Raw genomic sequence first — 16243 nt, 5'->3', positions numbered from 1 at the left:
GCTCAAGTAGATACAAGAGACTAAACAGCCAGCTTCTGTCCAGAGGTGAGATGGGAAGGCAGAGAGGGTTAGGAGCTGGTTGAATGGACATGGGGAATCAAGGGCAGAAAGGAGGAGTGTGCTGTCACAGTATGGGGAGAGCAATTAGAGTCACATAACAATGTATATATAAACTTTTGTATGGGGGAAAAAAAGACTTAAGAGACAAATTAACTAAATGCAATGTGTATAGTTTGTTTAGTGATACAACAAACCAACTATAAAAAACATATTTAGACCTAGAATAGGCAAATGCATGGAGACAAAGTAGAACAGAGGTTACCAGGGGCCAGGGTAAGGGGGTAATGGGGAGATACTGTTTAATGGGTATACAGTTTCTGTTTGGAATCGTTATGGATTGAACTGTACCCTCAAAAATATGCGTTGTAAATCCTAATTCCTATACCTGTGGATAAAAGAAGTCCTGGTGATGCAATAGTTAAGCAGAGTTAAGTTCTGCTGCTATAACCAAACAGTGAGCGATTCAAAACGACCAGTGGCTCCACGGGAAAAAAGACCTGGGGATCTGCTCCCATAAAGATGACAGCCTAGAAAACGCTATGGGGCAGCTGTACTCTGTCAATAGGGTTGATATGGGTTGGAATCAAGAGAACAGCCTACAACAATGACATACCGGTAGATGTAATCCCATTTGGGAATAGAGTTTTCTTTTTTATGTTAATGAAGCTATGTCAGTGTAGAGTGTGTCTTAAGCCAATCACTTCTGAAACATAAAAAGAGCACCTGCACCTCCCTCCATACCTAGTAATGCCTGGCGTATAGAAGAAAAATACTCTTCCCTGAGAAGGCTGTGGGAGAAACATTGGCCTCAGGAATCAACCACTTTTTAATTAGAACAAGGTGTTAAATGAAATAAAAATGGAGTCGTGATGGACAAAATGGCATTGGCAGTCCAGTGGAAATGCCCCTAAGACTTGTCTTTACCGAAAGTTTAGCCTAGCTTTCCTGTAAATCATACCACCCTCACTGACAAATGAGAGCCTGACAGCATTTCAACAGTAAATTGTGTAAGTCAAGCAAAAATAAGCTTCTTTTGCTTCCGAGTTGTGTCAGTGTAAGTCAATCACTGCTGAATACTTAGCGGAGTACCTTTCCATAGGTGGTTTGATGCTACCCGACTCTTGCATGTTCTGCCTGAATAAACCTCATCTAATGGATTAATTTTATTACTGACTCAGCTTCTTTTGAGGAAAGTGAAAAGAGCTTTCACTGAAAAGGTTGAGCTCTGTCTAAAGGGTCACACGTGTATGACTGTGCAGTGGTGTGCTTAGGTGAATGGTGCCCCTTAGAAGTGTGCAGTGCCCAGCTGCAGGTGGTGACCTGTGAATCTCTCCTCAAACTTGCTAGGCCCACAACTACACACATGTAGCTCCATATGGCAGTTGGCTGTGGCTTTTTTAAGGTCCCCTTAAAAAAGGGGAGAAGGGAGCTACCCCACAAGCCTCCATGCTCTGATTTTAGTTCCACTAGCCAGTGGGATTCCCTTTCCTCACTGCCTTTGACTGCTTCTGGACCTGGATTCAAGCAGGCCAGAAACTTCAGGCCCACTCCCCACTGTGCATTTTTGTTCCATTTTTGGTCCACAGATGTTTATCTTGTTTTGAGTCCAAATAAGTTTGTTTGTTTGTTTGTTTCATTTTATCTTTTATATATTATTGTTCTCTTTGGAGCCAAAGATACATATCTTTCTTCCAAGTATGAATTTATGACACTACCTTCTGCAGAAGCCTGAGCTCCCAGTGACTTTTTTAAAGATTCAAAATGTCATGCTCTCCTAGAAACATTTTAAAGCCAACTGAAAGAGACAAAAATTTTAAGGAAGTTCTATGGTAGGTTTTTTCACACTAACCTGGTATCCAGTCACGCAAACTGGCTGTTAATACAGGTTTAGGAAAATTCACTATTTAAAAATCGGATTGTAGAGGCCTCTGCCATTATTCCAATTATACACAGATTTCTTAAAATCCACATTACCTAAAGTAGCACTGGGGTAAATTCCCTATTTTGTGAATCTGGAACACTATAATCAAACCAGAATAAAACATGCCAGCCAAAGTAACAAACTAAAGGCCCTCTGCTGATTGTTATAATTTCAAAAATACAGCAAATCCTGTATCAGAAATGTCCCATGTTGAATTTTAAAATGCACCCAATATCCTATTCAATCCACGGCAGTGCTAGATTTAATCTCCCGCTACCTGTATCACCTAATATTTCTACCTGACACAATTTTTAGACTCCTCAGTGTGATATAAATTAAAAAATTCTGTTTGCACATTTCCAAAATACTCATTTAACCCTATGCATAGCTATAGTCATAACAGGAGTAGCTACCATTTATTTTTGTTTTACATACATTATTGTGTTTTAATCTTCACCACCACTCTATTACTAACTCAATCTTTAAAAAAAAGTAAACAGAACAAAGAAAAATTGCAATGTACCTAATCATTAGGACTGCAGTGACCGTATTATTCAAATAAAAAAATCAGGATATGTGGGTGTGCAGTAAAGATTCAGTCTTGCCCAACAAGAGATCTGGCCTCTGGCCTCGACCTCTGGGATTCATCTCTAGGTCCTTGGAATGTTATGCATGATGGGAGCATCCTTGTTTGCATAGGGGCTTTGGGTCAGACCAGATATTCTAACAATGTCATTTAGGGTGGAGGCTTTGGGTCACATGGCGTTAGCTTGACCTCCAGAAAGGCTGGAGACTGAGATCAGCCATATGGGCAGTCAACTGTACCTGCATGATGGAGTCCCCAGAGCAACTGGATACCAAGCCTCAAGTGAGCTTCTCTAGCTGGCAACACTTCACGCGTACAGTCACAGGAAGTACTCTCCATGAATCCACAGGGAGAGGACAACTGGAAACTGCGTGTGGAAACGTCCTGGGCTCTGCCCTATGCACCTCTTCCCCTGGCTAAATATAATCTGTATCCTTTAGCTGTAATAAACCGCAACCATGAGTATAACAGCTTTCAGTGAGTCCTGTGAGTACTGCTAGTGAATTACTGAAACTAAGGGTGGTCTTGGAGATCCCCAAACTTGCAGTCCTGTGGACTGTGCCACCTAACTTCACAATGTGCTAACAGAGTATGTGAATGGACCTGACCAAGAAATTTTGCTTCCAAAATTTTATAGTAATTACAATAATCTGAATTCTGAATACTGAAGACCAAAGGCAACTGATGCAGGTAAGAGGAAGAAAAGCAAGAAGGCAGACTCTCGTTCTTTGGGAGAGGCTTTGCCGTTAGCACATTGTCTCTGGTCTCCTTCTACCCTTCTTAGACTAATTTTTAAAATATTTATTTGGTGCTTATTATATACGAGGCACTGAGCGAAGTCGTACAAGGAAACAAAGATGAGTGAAATATACCACATGTACCCTTAAGAAGCTTGCTCCTCCCACTGATTTCTGACCTCATTTCACCGCCACATTCCAACCTGCCTGTCTTAATCCACAAAGTAGTTCATACTTCAAAATTACCTGTTTTCTTCCTAACTCCCAATAAGACCTTCCTACCATTTCTCATTTGGGCTTGCTTAGGTAATTCTTTAAAAGAAAAAAAGAAAAAACAGGGTAAATAAACTCATGCAATTATAAAGAAATAAAGCGATTTAATCCTGTCAGTGATCAGCAGGTTAGGTCTGCCTTAAAGCCTGCTCCAGGAGTTAAATCTAGCTTGCTCCTATCTGTCACAGCTTCTTCCCTTCTTCCACAACGGAATCTACACATTCCCTAATGCTTCAAGGTTCACCACCCTTGCCCCAAACCCATAACTGTACTAGCTGTGGGCACTTGGTTCTGTATCAGTGAAAAGTTCTTATTTTATGTCATCAAAAGTCACTACTGACATAGTTCAGATCTTTCTAATATGACTGAATTATTATTAACTTGATTTAAATATAATTTTTCAAAAAGATTTCTACATAATAATGAAAATAAGTCTATATTGTGTACAGTGAACTAACCTGAAAAGAAGCAGTTATAAACAACTACAGAACATAATCATACCTGCATGGTCCTTCTTTTAGTTAATGTAACTTGAAAATTTTTCCACTCCCAACGCTGCTCCACCACATGTGCAAAAACCACATGCCCATTTCCGCAGGCTCCAGCGATCTGAGTACCGTCAACTGACCACGCAATGTTAAATACACTGCCTGTGTTGGGCTTTTCTAAAGCATATGACCACTGGGGAAGAAAGAGGAGGAGAAATATCTGTTTAATGAAAAAAAAGAAAATTAAGCAAGTTTTAAATTGGGGATATGCTATTATATTAAGATAACTTTTATAAGAATGTATCTTTATTCTGGAATTATTAAAATTTTTTAAAATAAAAATATACTGCATGAATATAGAAAACAGACATAATTTTTAAAGTGCACAGGAGAACAGCATAATAAAACAATACATGAAATCTCTCAAGAACTGCAAAAAAACCACACCATTTAAATTCACATTATTACTTTTAAGTAATATTACTGAACAGGTAAACATAAATATTCTACAGAAAACACTAAGGCATCTCACTATTAATTCTTAAGGATCTCTATAGTACCTACACCTAAAACTTTCTGATTTCCTTATTTCAAGAATGCCACTAAAAATGGAAACTAAACACAATTTAACTGTAACATCTCTGAAAAAAACAAACAAGTCCATTGCAGTCGATTCCGACTCATGGAGCCCCATGTGTTACAGAGCAGAACTGCTCTACAGGGTTTTCTTGGCTGTAATCTTTACGGATGCAGATCATCAGGCCTTTCCTCCACAGTGCCATGTGGTGGGTTCGAACCACTAACCTTTAGGTTAGTAGTTGAGTGCTTAACCATTGTGTCACCAAGGGATCTTAACATATAACATCCTAAATCATGAGAGTACAGGCCAACTGATCTATATTTTATACCTTTTTCTCCTTTTCTTTCAGAATGTAGTAAGTATAAGCTCTCCTTTTCCTAGCTGCCATTGAGTCGACTCTGACTCATGGTGACCCCACAGGGTTTTTCAATGGCTGGTTTTTGAGAAGTAGATTGCCAGGCCTTTCTTCCCAGGTGCCTCTGAGTGGACTTGGACCTCCAACCTTTCAGTTAGCAGTTAGCATGTTAACCTATTGCATCACCCAGGGCCTCTTGGCCTCTCCTAGAACCTATTCACCTCTTTGGGAAAGTTATCTAGAGATATCAATAAGCATCAAGTAGCACAAAAGAGATTCTGCATGTTTGTATGAACAAGATCAAAACCAAAAACCAAACCCACTGCCATCATGTCGATTCCAACTCATAGCCACCCTATAGTCACAGTAAACTGCCCCATAGGGTTTCCAAGGAGTGGCTGGTAGATTTGAACTACTGACCTTCTGGTAGCAGCCAGGATCTTCACCATTGTACCACCAGGACTCCGTGAATAAGACATTAAGAAAACAACAAACATTCTGAAAAGTAACCTCATGTGCATTTTCTTTTGTTTTTCAGATATAGCACAAATATTTGCGAGAAAGATGACTTATTTGACAAAATTTATATGCGTTATCTTTCTATTCTATCAACCTTATGGTCTACAGTCAAATCAAGTCTTAATTTTTCTTGCTGCTGTCAGTCTCGGGTGGGTGTGATGGTTAAGGTCGTGTGTCAACTTGACTAGGCCATGGTTCTCAGTGTTCTGGCAGTTATGCCCTGATGTAATTTGGTAGTTATGCAACGACCTAATCACCTCCATGATGGGATCTGATGTGATCAGTGATGTAATCTGGTAGTTACGTAACGATCTAATCACCTCCATGATGGGATCTGATGTGATCAGTGATGTAATCTGGTAGTTATGTAACGATCTAATCACCTCCATGATGGGATCTGATGGGATCAGTGATGTAATCTGGTAGTTACGTATCGATCTAATCACCTCCATGATGGGATCTGATGGGATCAGTGATGTAATCTGGTAGTTACGTATCGATCTAATCACCTCCATGATGGGATCTGATGGGATCAGTAATGTAATCTGGTAGTTACGTAATGATCTAATCACCTCCATGATGGGATCTGATGGGATCAGCCAATCAGTTGAAAGGGGAGTTTCCTCAGGGGTGTGGCCTGCATCCAATATATATACATGGACGTTCTGGCAAAGCCCACTTTCTTGCTCTGGATCCTACATCCAGTTCATCAGCATCTGACCTCCAGTTCTTGGGACCTAAGCCAGCAGCCTGCCCATTGTGGGATTCTTCACCATCTGCAGCCTGTGAGTCAGCAGCCTGCTCTTACCTGCCGATCTTAGATTCGTCAGCCCCTGCAGCTACGTGAGTCAGGAGAAGCCTCCAGCCTGACACCTGACCCACGGACTTGGACTTGCTAATATCTGCAACTGTGTGAGCCATTTCCTTCAGATAAATCTCTCTATATATACACACTTCACTGATGTTGCTTCTCTAGAGAACCCAGTCGAAAACAGTGGGTATTTATTTTTGCTTTACGTTATCACTTTTTCCAAAATATTCATTATTAGCTATGGGCTTACTTTGACTACAAATTTAGGGAAACTGGAAAACAGAAAAAGGTTGACCTACTGACACTTCTATAAAAAAGACTTCGATTCCAATAAAAGTTCATAAATAGGATTAAAATACTGAAGACTATTTTACTACTCACTAACACTTTTTTCACACTCAATCCCTGCCCTCAAACCCCTAACTCTGCTAATGGCCGCACTAAAGTAAAGGCCCTATAATAAAGTTATGCAAGAAGGAGATGATGAACAAACCATAAGGTTTGCTTCACTGTCCACATGAAAATGCTAGAGGCTTCTTTTTGAAATTAAGAGTATAAATTCAAACAGAAATTTATATGTCTAATACTTGAAGTCATCTCTTAAAAAACTGCAGAATGGGAAGTACAAAAATACAAATATTTTGCTTCTGGTCATAAAATGAAACTAATTCATTAGTATCTGACAAACTAAACAAGAATTTTTATGAAATAATACATGACTACTATTTTACATAAAGCTTAGAAGTGGGTGATGTAGACAAATGAGACTCAAATTTTTAGTATCTAATACTCAGTGGCCTGAACCAGGGTTATGACACACCTTTTCATTCTAAATGTAGCCTATTCTCATGATGTGAAACAGATTTTGAAATGTATTTTAAAATCATACATTTATATTTTTAAACTATTTAAGTATGCTCTGAAAATAGTCAAAGATCCAAATCAGTCAAAAATAAATGCCCTACTAAAATTAAGCACAGAAATATTTATCTAAGAACTTAAGGATACACAATCCTACCTAGGAGGAGAAAATGGAAAGAAATATTTAGCTATTATAGCCTACATTTGTCTGATTTCTTTCACAGTCCACATGAACCAACAAAAATAAAACCTACAACATGCAACTTATCCCTAAAAAGAAATTTCAAAGAATATAACCGTACCATGATAGCCAAGATATATTAAACTCTTACAAGCCAGCAGAGATCAGGTTTTTTTTTTTTTTTAACTAAGTATTTTTGTATTTTACTGTATGTGGCTGCCAGTGAAAATAGGCCTTTAACAGTTGGACAGTTGTTTTTTTTTTATTTGGGGGCAGGGTTACATTTTGTCCAGTTAGTAAATTTAATCATTTTTATTGGAAACTCAAAGATCTATTTATTATTTGTTCTTTTAAGAAGACTTTTAACCCTCTAAATCTCTTCTGTTCTCCAATATGCCATGGTACATTCAATTCACGTTTGCATTACTGCTCTCTAGAATACAAAGAGACAGCCTCCTTAGATGTAATGTAGTGGCACTGTCAGTAAAATTCATCCTGAAGATAAATTTTTAAATAACTCTCCCACTAATGCTTACGTCTTTAACCAAACTACTCCTTACTTTAGGATAATGTTACTCAAAGTGTGGTCTTCAGACCAGCAGCATAAGTATGGCCTTGGAGCTCGTTAGAAATGCAATAATTATGGGCCCCACCCCAACATTATTATGTATTTTAAAGGAACTAAGGAGAAAATATTGAAATTGTCAAGGATTTCATTTTACTCGGATCCATATCCATGGAAACAGCAGTCAAGAAATCTAACGACACATTTCATTGTGCAAATCTGCTGCAAAAGACCTTTTTAAAGTGTTAAAAAGCAAAGATGTCACTTTAAGGACTAAGGTGCGCCTGATCCACGCCATGGTGTTTTCTATCACCTCGTATGCATGTGAAAACTGGACAATGGATAAGAAAGATCCAAGAAGAACTGATGCTTTTGAATCATGGTGTTGGTGAAGAGTATTGAATATACCATGGACTGCCAGAAGAATGAACAAATCTGTCTTGGAAGAAGTACAGCCAGAATGCTCCTTAGAAGTAAGGATGGCGAGACTTCGTCTCACATACTTTGGACATAAGTTCCTGGAGAAGGACATCATGCTTGGTAAAGTAGAGGGTCGGAGAAAAAGAAGAAGACCTTCAATGAGATGGACTAACACAGTGGCTGCAATAATGGGCTCAAGCATAACAATGATTGTGAGGATGGCGCAGGACCAGGCAGTGTTTCGTTTTGTTGTACACAGGGTCGCTATGAGTCGGGACCGACTCGATGGCACCTAACAACAGTGAGAATACTTCTTAAGTGGTATTATGTTCTTCCATTAGGAAGCATTTAATGTCCATCTCTCTTTTTATGCTGTTAGCAAATGATGATCACTGCCTAGATCTACTGCCACTAATTCATTGGGAGGTGCAAAAAGGTAACATTCTAATCACTCTTTCTTCATTTGCTGTTGTCATTAGTTGGCTATGAATTGCCCAGTCTCACGGGGGTCCCATGCACAACTGCATAGCTAATTAATATTAATTGCTTTAACTTCTTAATAATACCGATGATATTTTCTAATTTTTTCCCTTGATTCCAAACAATACATTGCAACTAACAGTTTTCTGAGGTTGCAGAAGATGAAAAAATAAAAAATAAAAATGCTTTTGGCTTAGTAAACTGCAAGTAATTTCTAAAAACGTAACATGAAGAAGTAAAAACATAGAAGAAAAAAGTAGCAATTATAAAAGAAGTTTGTGTTGTTATTGTTAGGTGCTGTCGAGTCAGTTCCAACTCACAGCGACCCTATTAAGACAGAGCAGAACTGTCCCAGAGGGTTTCCAAGGAGTGGCTGGTTGATTTGAACTGCCGACCTCTTGGTTAGCAGCCAAGTTCTTAACCACTATGCCACCAGTGCTCCAAAAGAAGTTTATAGAACATAAAAATGATCTGTATTCACAATATGATATCCAACTAACATCCAGTTGTTATTGTGAGCTGCCTATGAAAAAGCATCATACCACCACACAAGAATGCAACAATCAACTGCTGTTATGCTTTTGAGAGACTTAGCAATATATTTGTGCCTAAAAGCAGGGCAGTCTTGAAAAATTGTAAGGCTGGCCAGTTTGTTTTTGGCTCTGGGTAAATATCACTGACGTCTTTTGATGCTGTTCTATAGTTAGCTAAAACTCTCCCATAAAGTGCCATCTCCCTGGGTTAAAGTATTCTGTGCCTCTCTTTTTATTCTTTCCCATCCAAAATCTGCTTTCAGATAGCCAAATCACTTAGAAAAGGACCTACTTAAAGACATCACTTATAACAATTCATGTTATAATGTTAATGATTAAGAAAGGTTTAATGTGCTAGTCCAGATTATTATATTTTAAGAAATAATTTCTTAAATCAAGGCAATAAAGCTAATAAAAGAAATTCTGGTATCAATGAGAAGGTGATGAAATCCTTCCCTAGGACAATTCACCCATCTAACTCATTGCTAAGATTGGTCTTGAGCTGCATTTATAAAGATACACTTGTATTATATGTTTTCCATTACTGCTGTAACAAACTTATCTGCTTAAAACAACACAAATTCATTATCTTCCAGTAGGTCATATGTTATTATCTTATTACAGGTCGTAAGTCTGACGTAGGTCTCCCAAGCTACAATCAAGGTGTCAACAGGGCTGCCTTCCTTTCTTTCTGGAGGCTCTAGGGTACGATGACCTGTTTCCTTGCTTATTCAGCTTGTTGTGGTTGTGGACTGAAGTCTCTAGTTCCTTGCTGTCAGCTGAGGGCCGTTCCCAACTTCTAGAGGCCACCTGCCTCCCTGGGCTCATGGACCCCTTCTTCCATTTCTGAAGCCAGAGATGGAAGGTCAAGTTAGTCTCACTTTTCAAATCTTTCCTCTTTCTTCATCCGTCTCATCCCTCTAAACCAGCCAGGAAAGGTTCTCTGCTCTTACGGACTCATGGGATTAGCATGGACTGACCTGAACAGTTCAGATAATCTTGCCAGCTCAAGGTCTATACCCTTAGTCACATCTGTAAAGTCTCTTGTGCCATGTAAAGTAACATATTCACAGATTCTGGGATTTAGGGCATGAGTATCTTTGGAGAACCATTATTCTGTCTACCACACTGCTATGTTAGAAAAAAATTTGGCAATCAACACAGTGACTTAAAAACTTTATTTGTTCTTTTCTAAAGATTCCGATACGAGCATAAACGTGTGAAACCATACTCTTACCACTTTTAAAAGTAGTTCTGGGCTTATGGTTTTGGCTTTCAAAAGGCTTGGTACAACTGAAAAGAAACTAAACAGTAGTTTCTTATAATCTTAGTCATTTAGTATTGGATTCTCAAAGGCATAAAAAATAAAACATCTTAAAATTATTGAACAAGTTGCTTTTAAAAGAAAAAAGAACCAATGTGGGTTTATGACATAAAAAAATATGCATTTAATATTCTATCATGTAAACTGTATGAAAACCATTGAAATTATATTAAGAAAAAACTATCATTTTTCACGAATATTTCCTGACAGTATGAAAAATCAGACCATGAGGTAGATACCTTCCCTAAAGAAAATATGGACATCTTAGGGGCAAAAGTCCTTAAGGAGTAATTTTAAATTGTCAAATCTATAGTCCCTAACAGACATTACTGCCAATAATTAGATGTGGCCTATTGGTCTGGAAAAATCTATAGAACTCTTAAAAAGGGAGGAGGGGGAGACAAGGGAGAATAATGACCATGAAATAACAGGAAATAGCATTCTTTTCCTAATCAAAATACAGAATTTCAAATTTTTTACATAATTGGTATCTCTGACAGTAACTAATCTGACTGTGAGAATGTTGGGGTTTGGTTTAAATACTCATGAGGTATTTATGAGTAAAAGAAAACATGAGAGAGATTTTAGAAGAGGAAGCTGTACGACTTCTCTCTAAAATGGAGATGGGAGCAGTATGACTTACCTGTGTACAAGAAGTCACAGCTAGGTTGGCCCTCAGGAGCCAGGCTGGCCCTCAGAAGCCAAATTGGCCCACAAGAGCCAGGCTGGCCCTCAGGAGCCAGGTTGGCCCTCAGGACCTAGGCTGGCCCTCAGGAGCCAAATTGGCCCACAGGAGCCAGGCTGGCCCTCAGGAGCCAGGTTGGCCCTCAGGACCTAGGCTGGCCCTCAGGAGCCAGGCTGGCCCTCAGGAGCCAAATTGGCCCTCAGGAGCCAGGCTGGCCCTCAGGACCTAGGCTGGCCCTCAGGAGCCAAATTGGCCCACAGGAGCCAAATTGGCCCACAGGAGCCAGGCTGGCCCACAGGTGCTTGTGCAGTGTTTTAGCATGTGTAGTATACAAAACATTTGTCAAAAAGAAGTAAAAACTCTGTGCGTCTAGACACAGAGACTTACGTCTAGATTTTTAGGTAACAATATAAGAAAGCAAATTTAAGTACGTGCCTCCAATTTACACACACACAAAAAAATGTTATCTGGTCATAAAAGATTTTTAACATTTTTAAGTTACTCAACCACAACCACAGAGAGAAAATTTACTTTAACTAATTTAATCTCATCAAAAATGAGCACAGATACTACAGGGTAAGTCAGCAAAATTGGACTAAACCAAATCTGAGACGTTTCCTGAATACAACCAAACACTTCGAGGGACAGAGTAGCAGGGGTGGCAGTCTGGGGACCACACTTTCAGGGGACATCTAGGTCAACTGGCATAGCAAAGTTTATTAAGAAAATGTTCTGCATCCTACTTTGGTGAATGGCATCTGGGGTCTTAAAAGCTAGCTAGTAGCCATCTAAGATGCATCTATTGGTCCCAACCCACCTGGAGTAAAGGAGAATAAAGAACACCAAAGTCACAAGGAAAGTATTAGCCCAAGAGACAGAAAGAGCCACATACACCAGAAACTCCATCAACCTGAGACCAGAAGAACTAGATGGTGCCCGGCTATCACCAATGACCGCCCTGATAGGGAACACAACAGAGAGTTCCTGATGGAACAGGAGAAAAGTGGAGTACAGAACTCAACTTCTAGTAAAAAGACTAGACTTAATGGTCTGACTGAGACTGGAGGAACCCCAGAAGGCATGGCCCCCAGACTCTGTCAACCCAGAACTAAAACCATTCCTGAGGCCAACTCTTCAGACAAAAGGTTAGATTGGACTGTGGGACATAAAATGATACTCGTGAAGACTGTGCTTCTTAGCTCAAGTAGATACATGAGACTAAATGGGCAGCTCCTGTCCAGAGGTGAGATGAGAAGGCAGAGAGGGTCAGGAGCTGGTTGAATGGACACGGGAAATCAAGGGTGGAAAGGAAGAGTGTGCTGTCATAGTATAGGGAAAGAAGGGTCACATAACTGTATAAATTTTTGTATGAGAGACTAACTTGAATTGTAAACTCTCATTTAAAGTACAATTTTAAAAAAAGAATACAAAAAGTGCAGCTATATCTGAAAATGTACTGTTATTCTATTCTTCCTCCTCAGTTCTCCCATGACAATTATAACCCTTACCATGTTATGTCATTATCAGTTTTTACACAACAGTATTCTCAATAGAGGATGAGCAACTCCTAGAGGACAGGAATGATGTTCATCTCTGAATCCCCGGAATTAAGCACAGAATTGAGCACACATGAATATTTGTTGAATGGATGAATGAATGAATGTGCCTCTGTCATTAGGAAGCTTCCCTGCCTAGAGCTCAACCACTATTTTAACCAAACTTTACTTTTAAAATAAAATTAAAGGAACAAATTAAAAGCCAGAGATTTAGAAATTTTAAAACCAGCCTCCTCAAAAACATCGACCAAACTGACTAAATGGATCAATTCTAGCAATGAACTAGTCAAAATGCTTCACTAATATAAAAACTAAAACACTATCTTTTGTCTGTACATGAGTCACTAAAATTCAACACTATGGAACATACCTACTATGTGTTAGGTATTGATTAAAAGTAAATTCTGTAATAGAAATCTGACTTTGTATTTCTTGTTAAGTTTCTCAGTTGTGGACATCAGGGTCTCATAAGGGAAGCACAGTTCTCTTTATGGTTTATACTTTATGGCTTTTAACAAAATCAGTTTTATAGCAAATCTAAAAACACAATTCTAATTTATTCACTGCCTTTTACTATAAAGTCAGAAACTTATTCATATAAAAAGAAAATCAGAGGCTAACACTGAAAACTTTTGACAAATTAGGTTAAAATGGCTTTGTAACACAAATGGCAACCTACTGGTTGGCTGCCTCTGTCCTCCTTCACTTTCTAAGACCTGGCCCTCACCAGCAATCCACGTGGGTGCTGGTGTTAGAGCGCTGGCAGCCATGTTTACACAACACACCTCCTACCTTCCTGGCCATACCTGATTAGAACAGGCACGCGTAACTAACCCCAGATGGACAGGGGACCCCTTCCTGGGGGTGTTTAAAACTAGAACTAAGATTCTTGTCTCAGTCTGGCTGCTCTCTTAGTAGAAGAGATGTACACTGTGTGTGTGTGTGTGTGCGTGCGCGCGTACACGCGCTTTAGGTGAAAGTTTATGGAGCAAATGAGTTTCTCATTCAAAAATCTATACACAAATTGTTTTGTGACATTGGCTGCAATCCTCACAACGTGTCAGCACTTTCCCCCTTTCTACACCGGTTTCCCTGTTTCCATTTGTTCAGTTTTCCCAACCCTTCCTGCCTTTTCGTCTTTGCTTTTGGGTAAGTGTTGCTCATTTGGTCTCGTATACTTGATTGATCTAAGAAGCACGCTCCTCACCTGTGTTATTGTTTTATAGGCCTATCATTGGCTGAAAGGTGGACTTTGGGAGTGGCTTCAGTTCTGAGTTAGTGTCTCAGGGCCATAGACTTGAGGGTTCCACCAGTCACTGTAAGACTGGTAATCTGAATTTTGTCTATATTTTTCTCCCACTCTGCCCAGGACCCTCTATTGTGATCCCTGTTAGAGCAGTCAGTGGTGGTAGCTGGGCACCATCTAGTTGTTCTGGGCTCAGGTTGGTGGAGGCTGTGGTTCATGTGGTCCATTAGTCCTTTGGACAAATACTTTCCTTGTGTCTTTGGTTTTCTTCATTCTCCTTTGCTTCAAATGGGATGGGACCAAGAGATGTTCATTCTCAAGCTTTTAAGACCCCAGACACTAATCACCAAAGTAGGATGTAGAACATTTTCTTTATGAACTATGTTATGCCAATTGACCTAGATGTTCCCCTAGGCCATGGTCCCCAGCTCTCAGCCCTAGTAATTGGTCCCTCAAGGTGTCTGATGTGTCTAGGAAGCTTCTATGACTGTGCCCTCTTTGTGCTCTATTACATATATGAATATTGTTGTTGCTGTTGTTAGGTGCCGTCAAGTTGGTTCTGACTCACAGTGACCCTATGAACAACAGAATAAAACACTGCCTGGTCCTGCGCCATCCTCACAATCGTTGTTATGCTTGAGCCCATTGTTGCAGCCCCTGTGTCAATCCATCTCATTGAGGGTCTTCCTCTTTTACGCTGACCCTCTACTTTACCAAGCATGATGTCCTTCTCCAGGGACTGATCCTTCCTGATAACATGTTCAAAGTATGTGAGATGAAGTTTCACCATCCTTGCTTCCAAGGAGCATTCTGGCTGTACTTCCAAGACAGATTTGTACGTTCTTCTGACAGTCCACGGTATACTCAATATTCTTCGCCAACACCGTAATTCAAAGGCATCAATTCTTCTCTGATCTTCCTTATTCATTGTCCAGCTTTCACATGCATATGAGGCAACTGAAAATACCATGGCTTGGGTCAGGCACACCTTAGTCCTCAAAGAGACATCTTCACCTTTTAACATTTTCTAGGGGTCTTTTGCAGCAGATATGCCCAGTGCAATGTGTCATTTGATTTCTTGACTGCTCTTTCCATTGGCATTGATTGTGGATCTAAGTAAAACATGTATGAATATACATGCTGTATATACAAATATGTATATAAAATATCCACAGCCTAACCTATATATGTATGTGAGTATAGTCCTATACGCCCTCTTTCCCCTATTTAGCATCCGTACCTGCCTATGTATCTGCTCGTAATTATTTTTACTGTTGCTGTAGGGTTGGTTGCATATGCTATTCTATTTACTGTGGCTGCCCTTCTTTTGTGTTCCTCTAAGTGTCTTCCTTTGCCTTGGTCAAGCTATGCTGTCTTCCCCTACATTGTGTATTGTCTTTTCCTTCACCAAGGTTAACACTTGTCTATTATCTAGTTAGTGAGCTCCCCTCCTCGCCCCTGCCTTCCTTCATAACCATCCAAGATTGTTTCTGTATGTAAACCTTTTCTTGAGTTTTTATAATAGGGGTGTCATACAACACTTGTCCTTTTATAATTGACTTATTTCACTCAGCATAATGCCTTCCAGATTCATCCATGTTATGAGATGTTTCACAGGTTCATCATTGTCCTTTATCACTGTATAGTATTCCATTGTGTATATGTACCATAATTTGTTTATCCATTCATCTGTTGATGGGCATCTAGGCTGTTTCCATCTTTTTGCTACTGTGAACAATGCTGCAATGAGCACGGGTGTGCATATGTCTATGCATGTGATGGCTCTTATTTCTCTAGGATATATTCCTAGGAACAAGATTGCTGGACCATACAGGTTTTCTATTTCTAGCTTTCTAAGGAAGTGCCATATCATTTTCCATAGTGGTTTAGGAGATGTACACTTGAGAGCTGTTAACACTGACCGCTTTCCAGTATGTGAACTGAGAAAAAGAAAAGGTCAGTTTTCAGGGGAAGAAAAGGACACAGATAATGCAGACAGAAGCAGAGGCGAAACACACAAAGGAAATAGCTTGTGTTCTCCTAACACTCCTGGTTCCTGGGG

At 39.6% G+C, this 16243-nt stretch overlaps 1 protein-coding gene across 1 annotated transcript in view; it reads right to left on the bottom strand.

Moving 5' to 3' along the window:
- IFT80 (intraflagellar transport 80) overlaps nucleotides 1–16243 on the bottom strand; it is a 119731-nt gene that overhangs the window by 52910 nt on the left and 50578 nt on the right. The window contains exon 9 of the mRNA XM_004379148.3: nucleotides 4079–4258. Within this exon, the coding sequence (XP_004379205.1) occupies nucleotides 4079–4258 (180 nt within the window). The remainder of the gene's footprint in view (nucleotides 1–4078; nucleotides 4259–16243) is intronic.

This window comes from Trichechus manatus, unplaced genomic scaffold, assembly GCF_000243295.1.
Source record: "Trichechus manatus latirostris isolate Lorelei unplaced genomic scaffold, TriManLat1.0 scaffold00062, whole genome shotgun sequence".
NCBI classification, from domain to species: domain Eukaryota; kingdom Metazoa; phylum Chordata; class Mammalia; order Sirenia; family Trichechidae; genus Trichechus; species Trichechus manatus.
The sequence above is the reverse complement of the archived record's forward strand: the minus strand, read 5'-3'. Positions and strand labels throughout refer to the sequence as shown.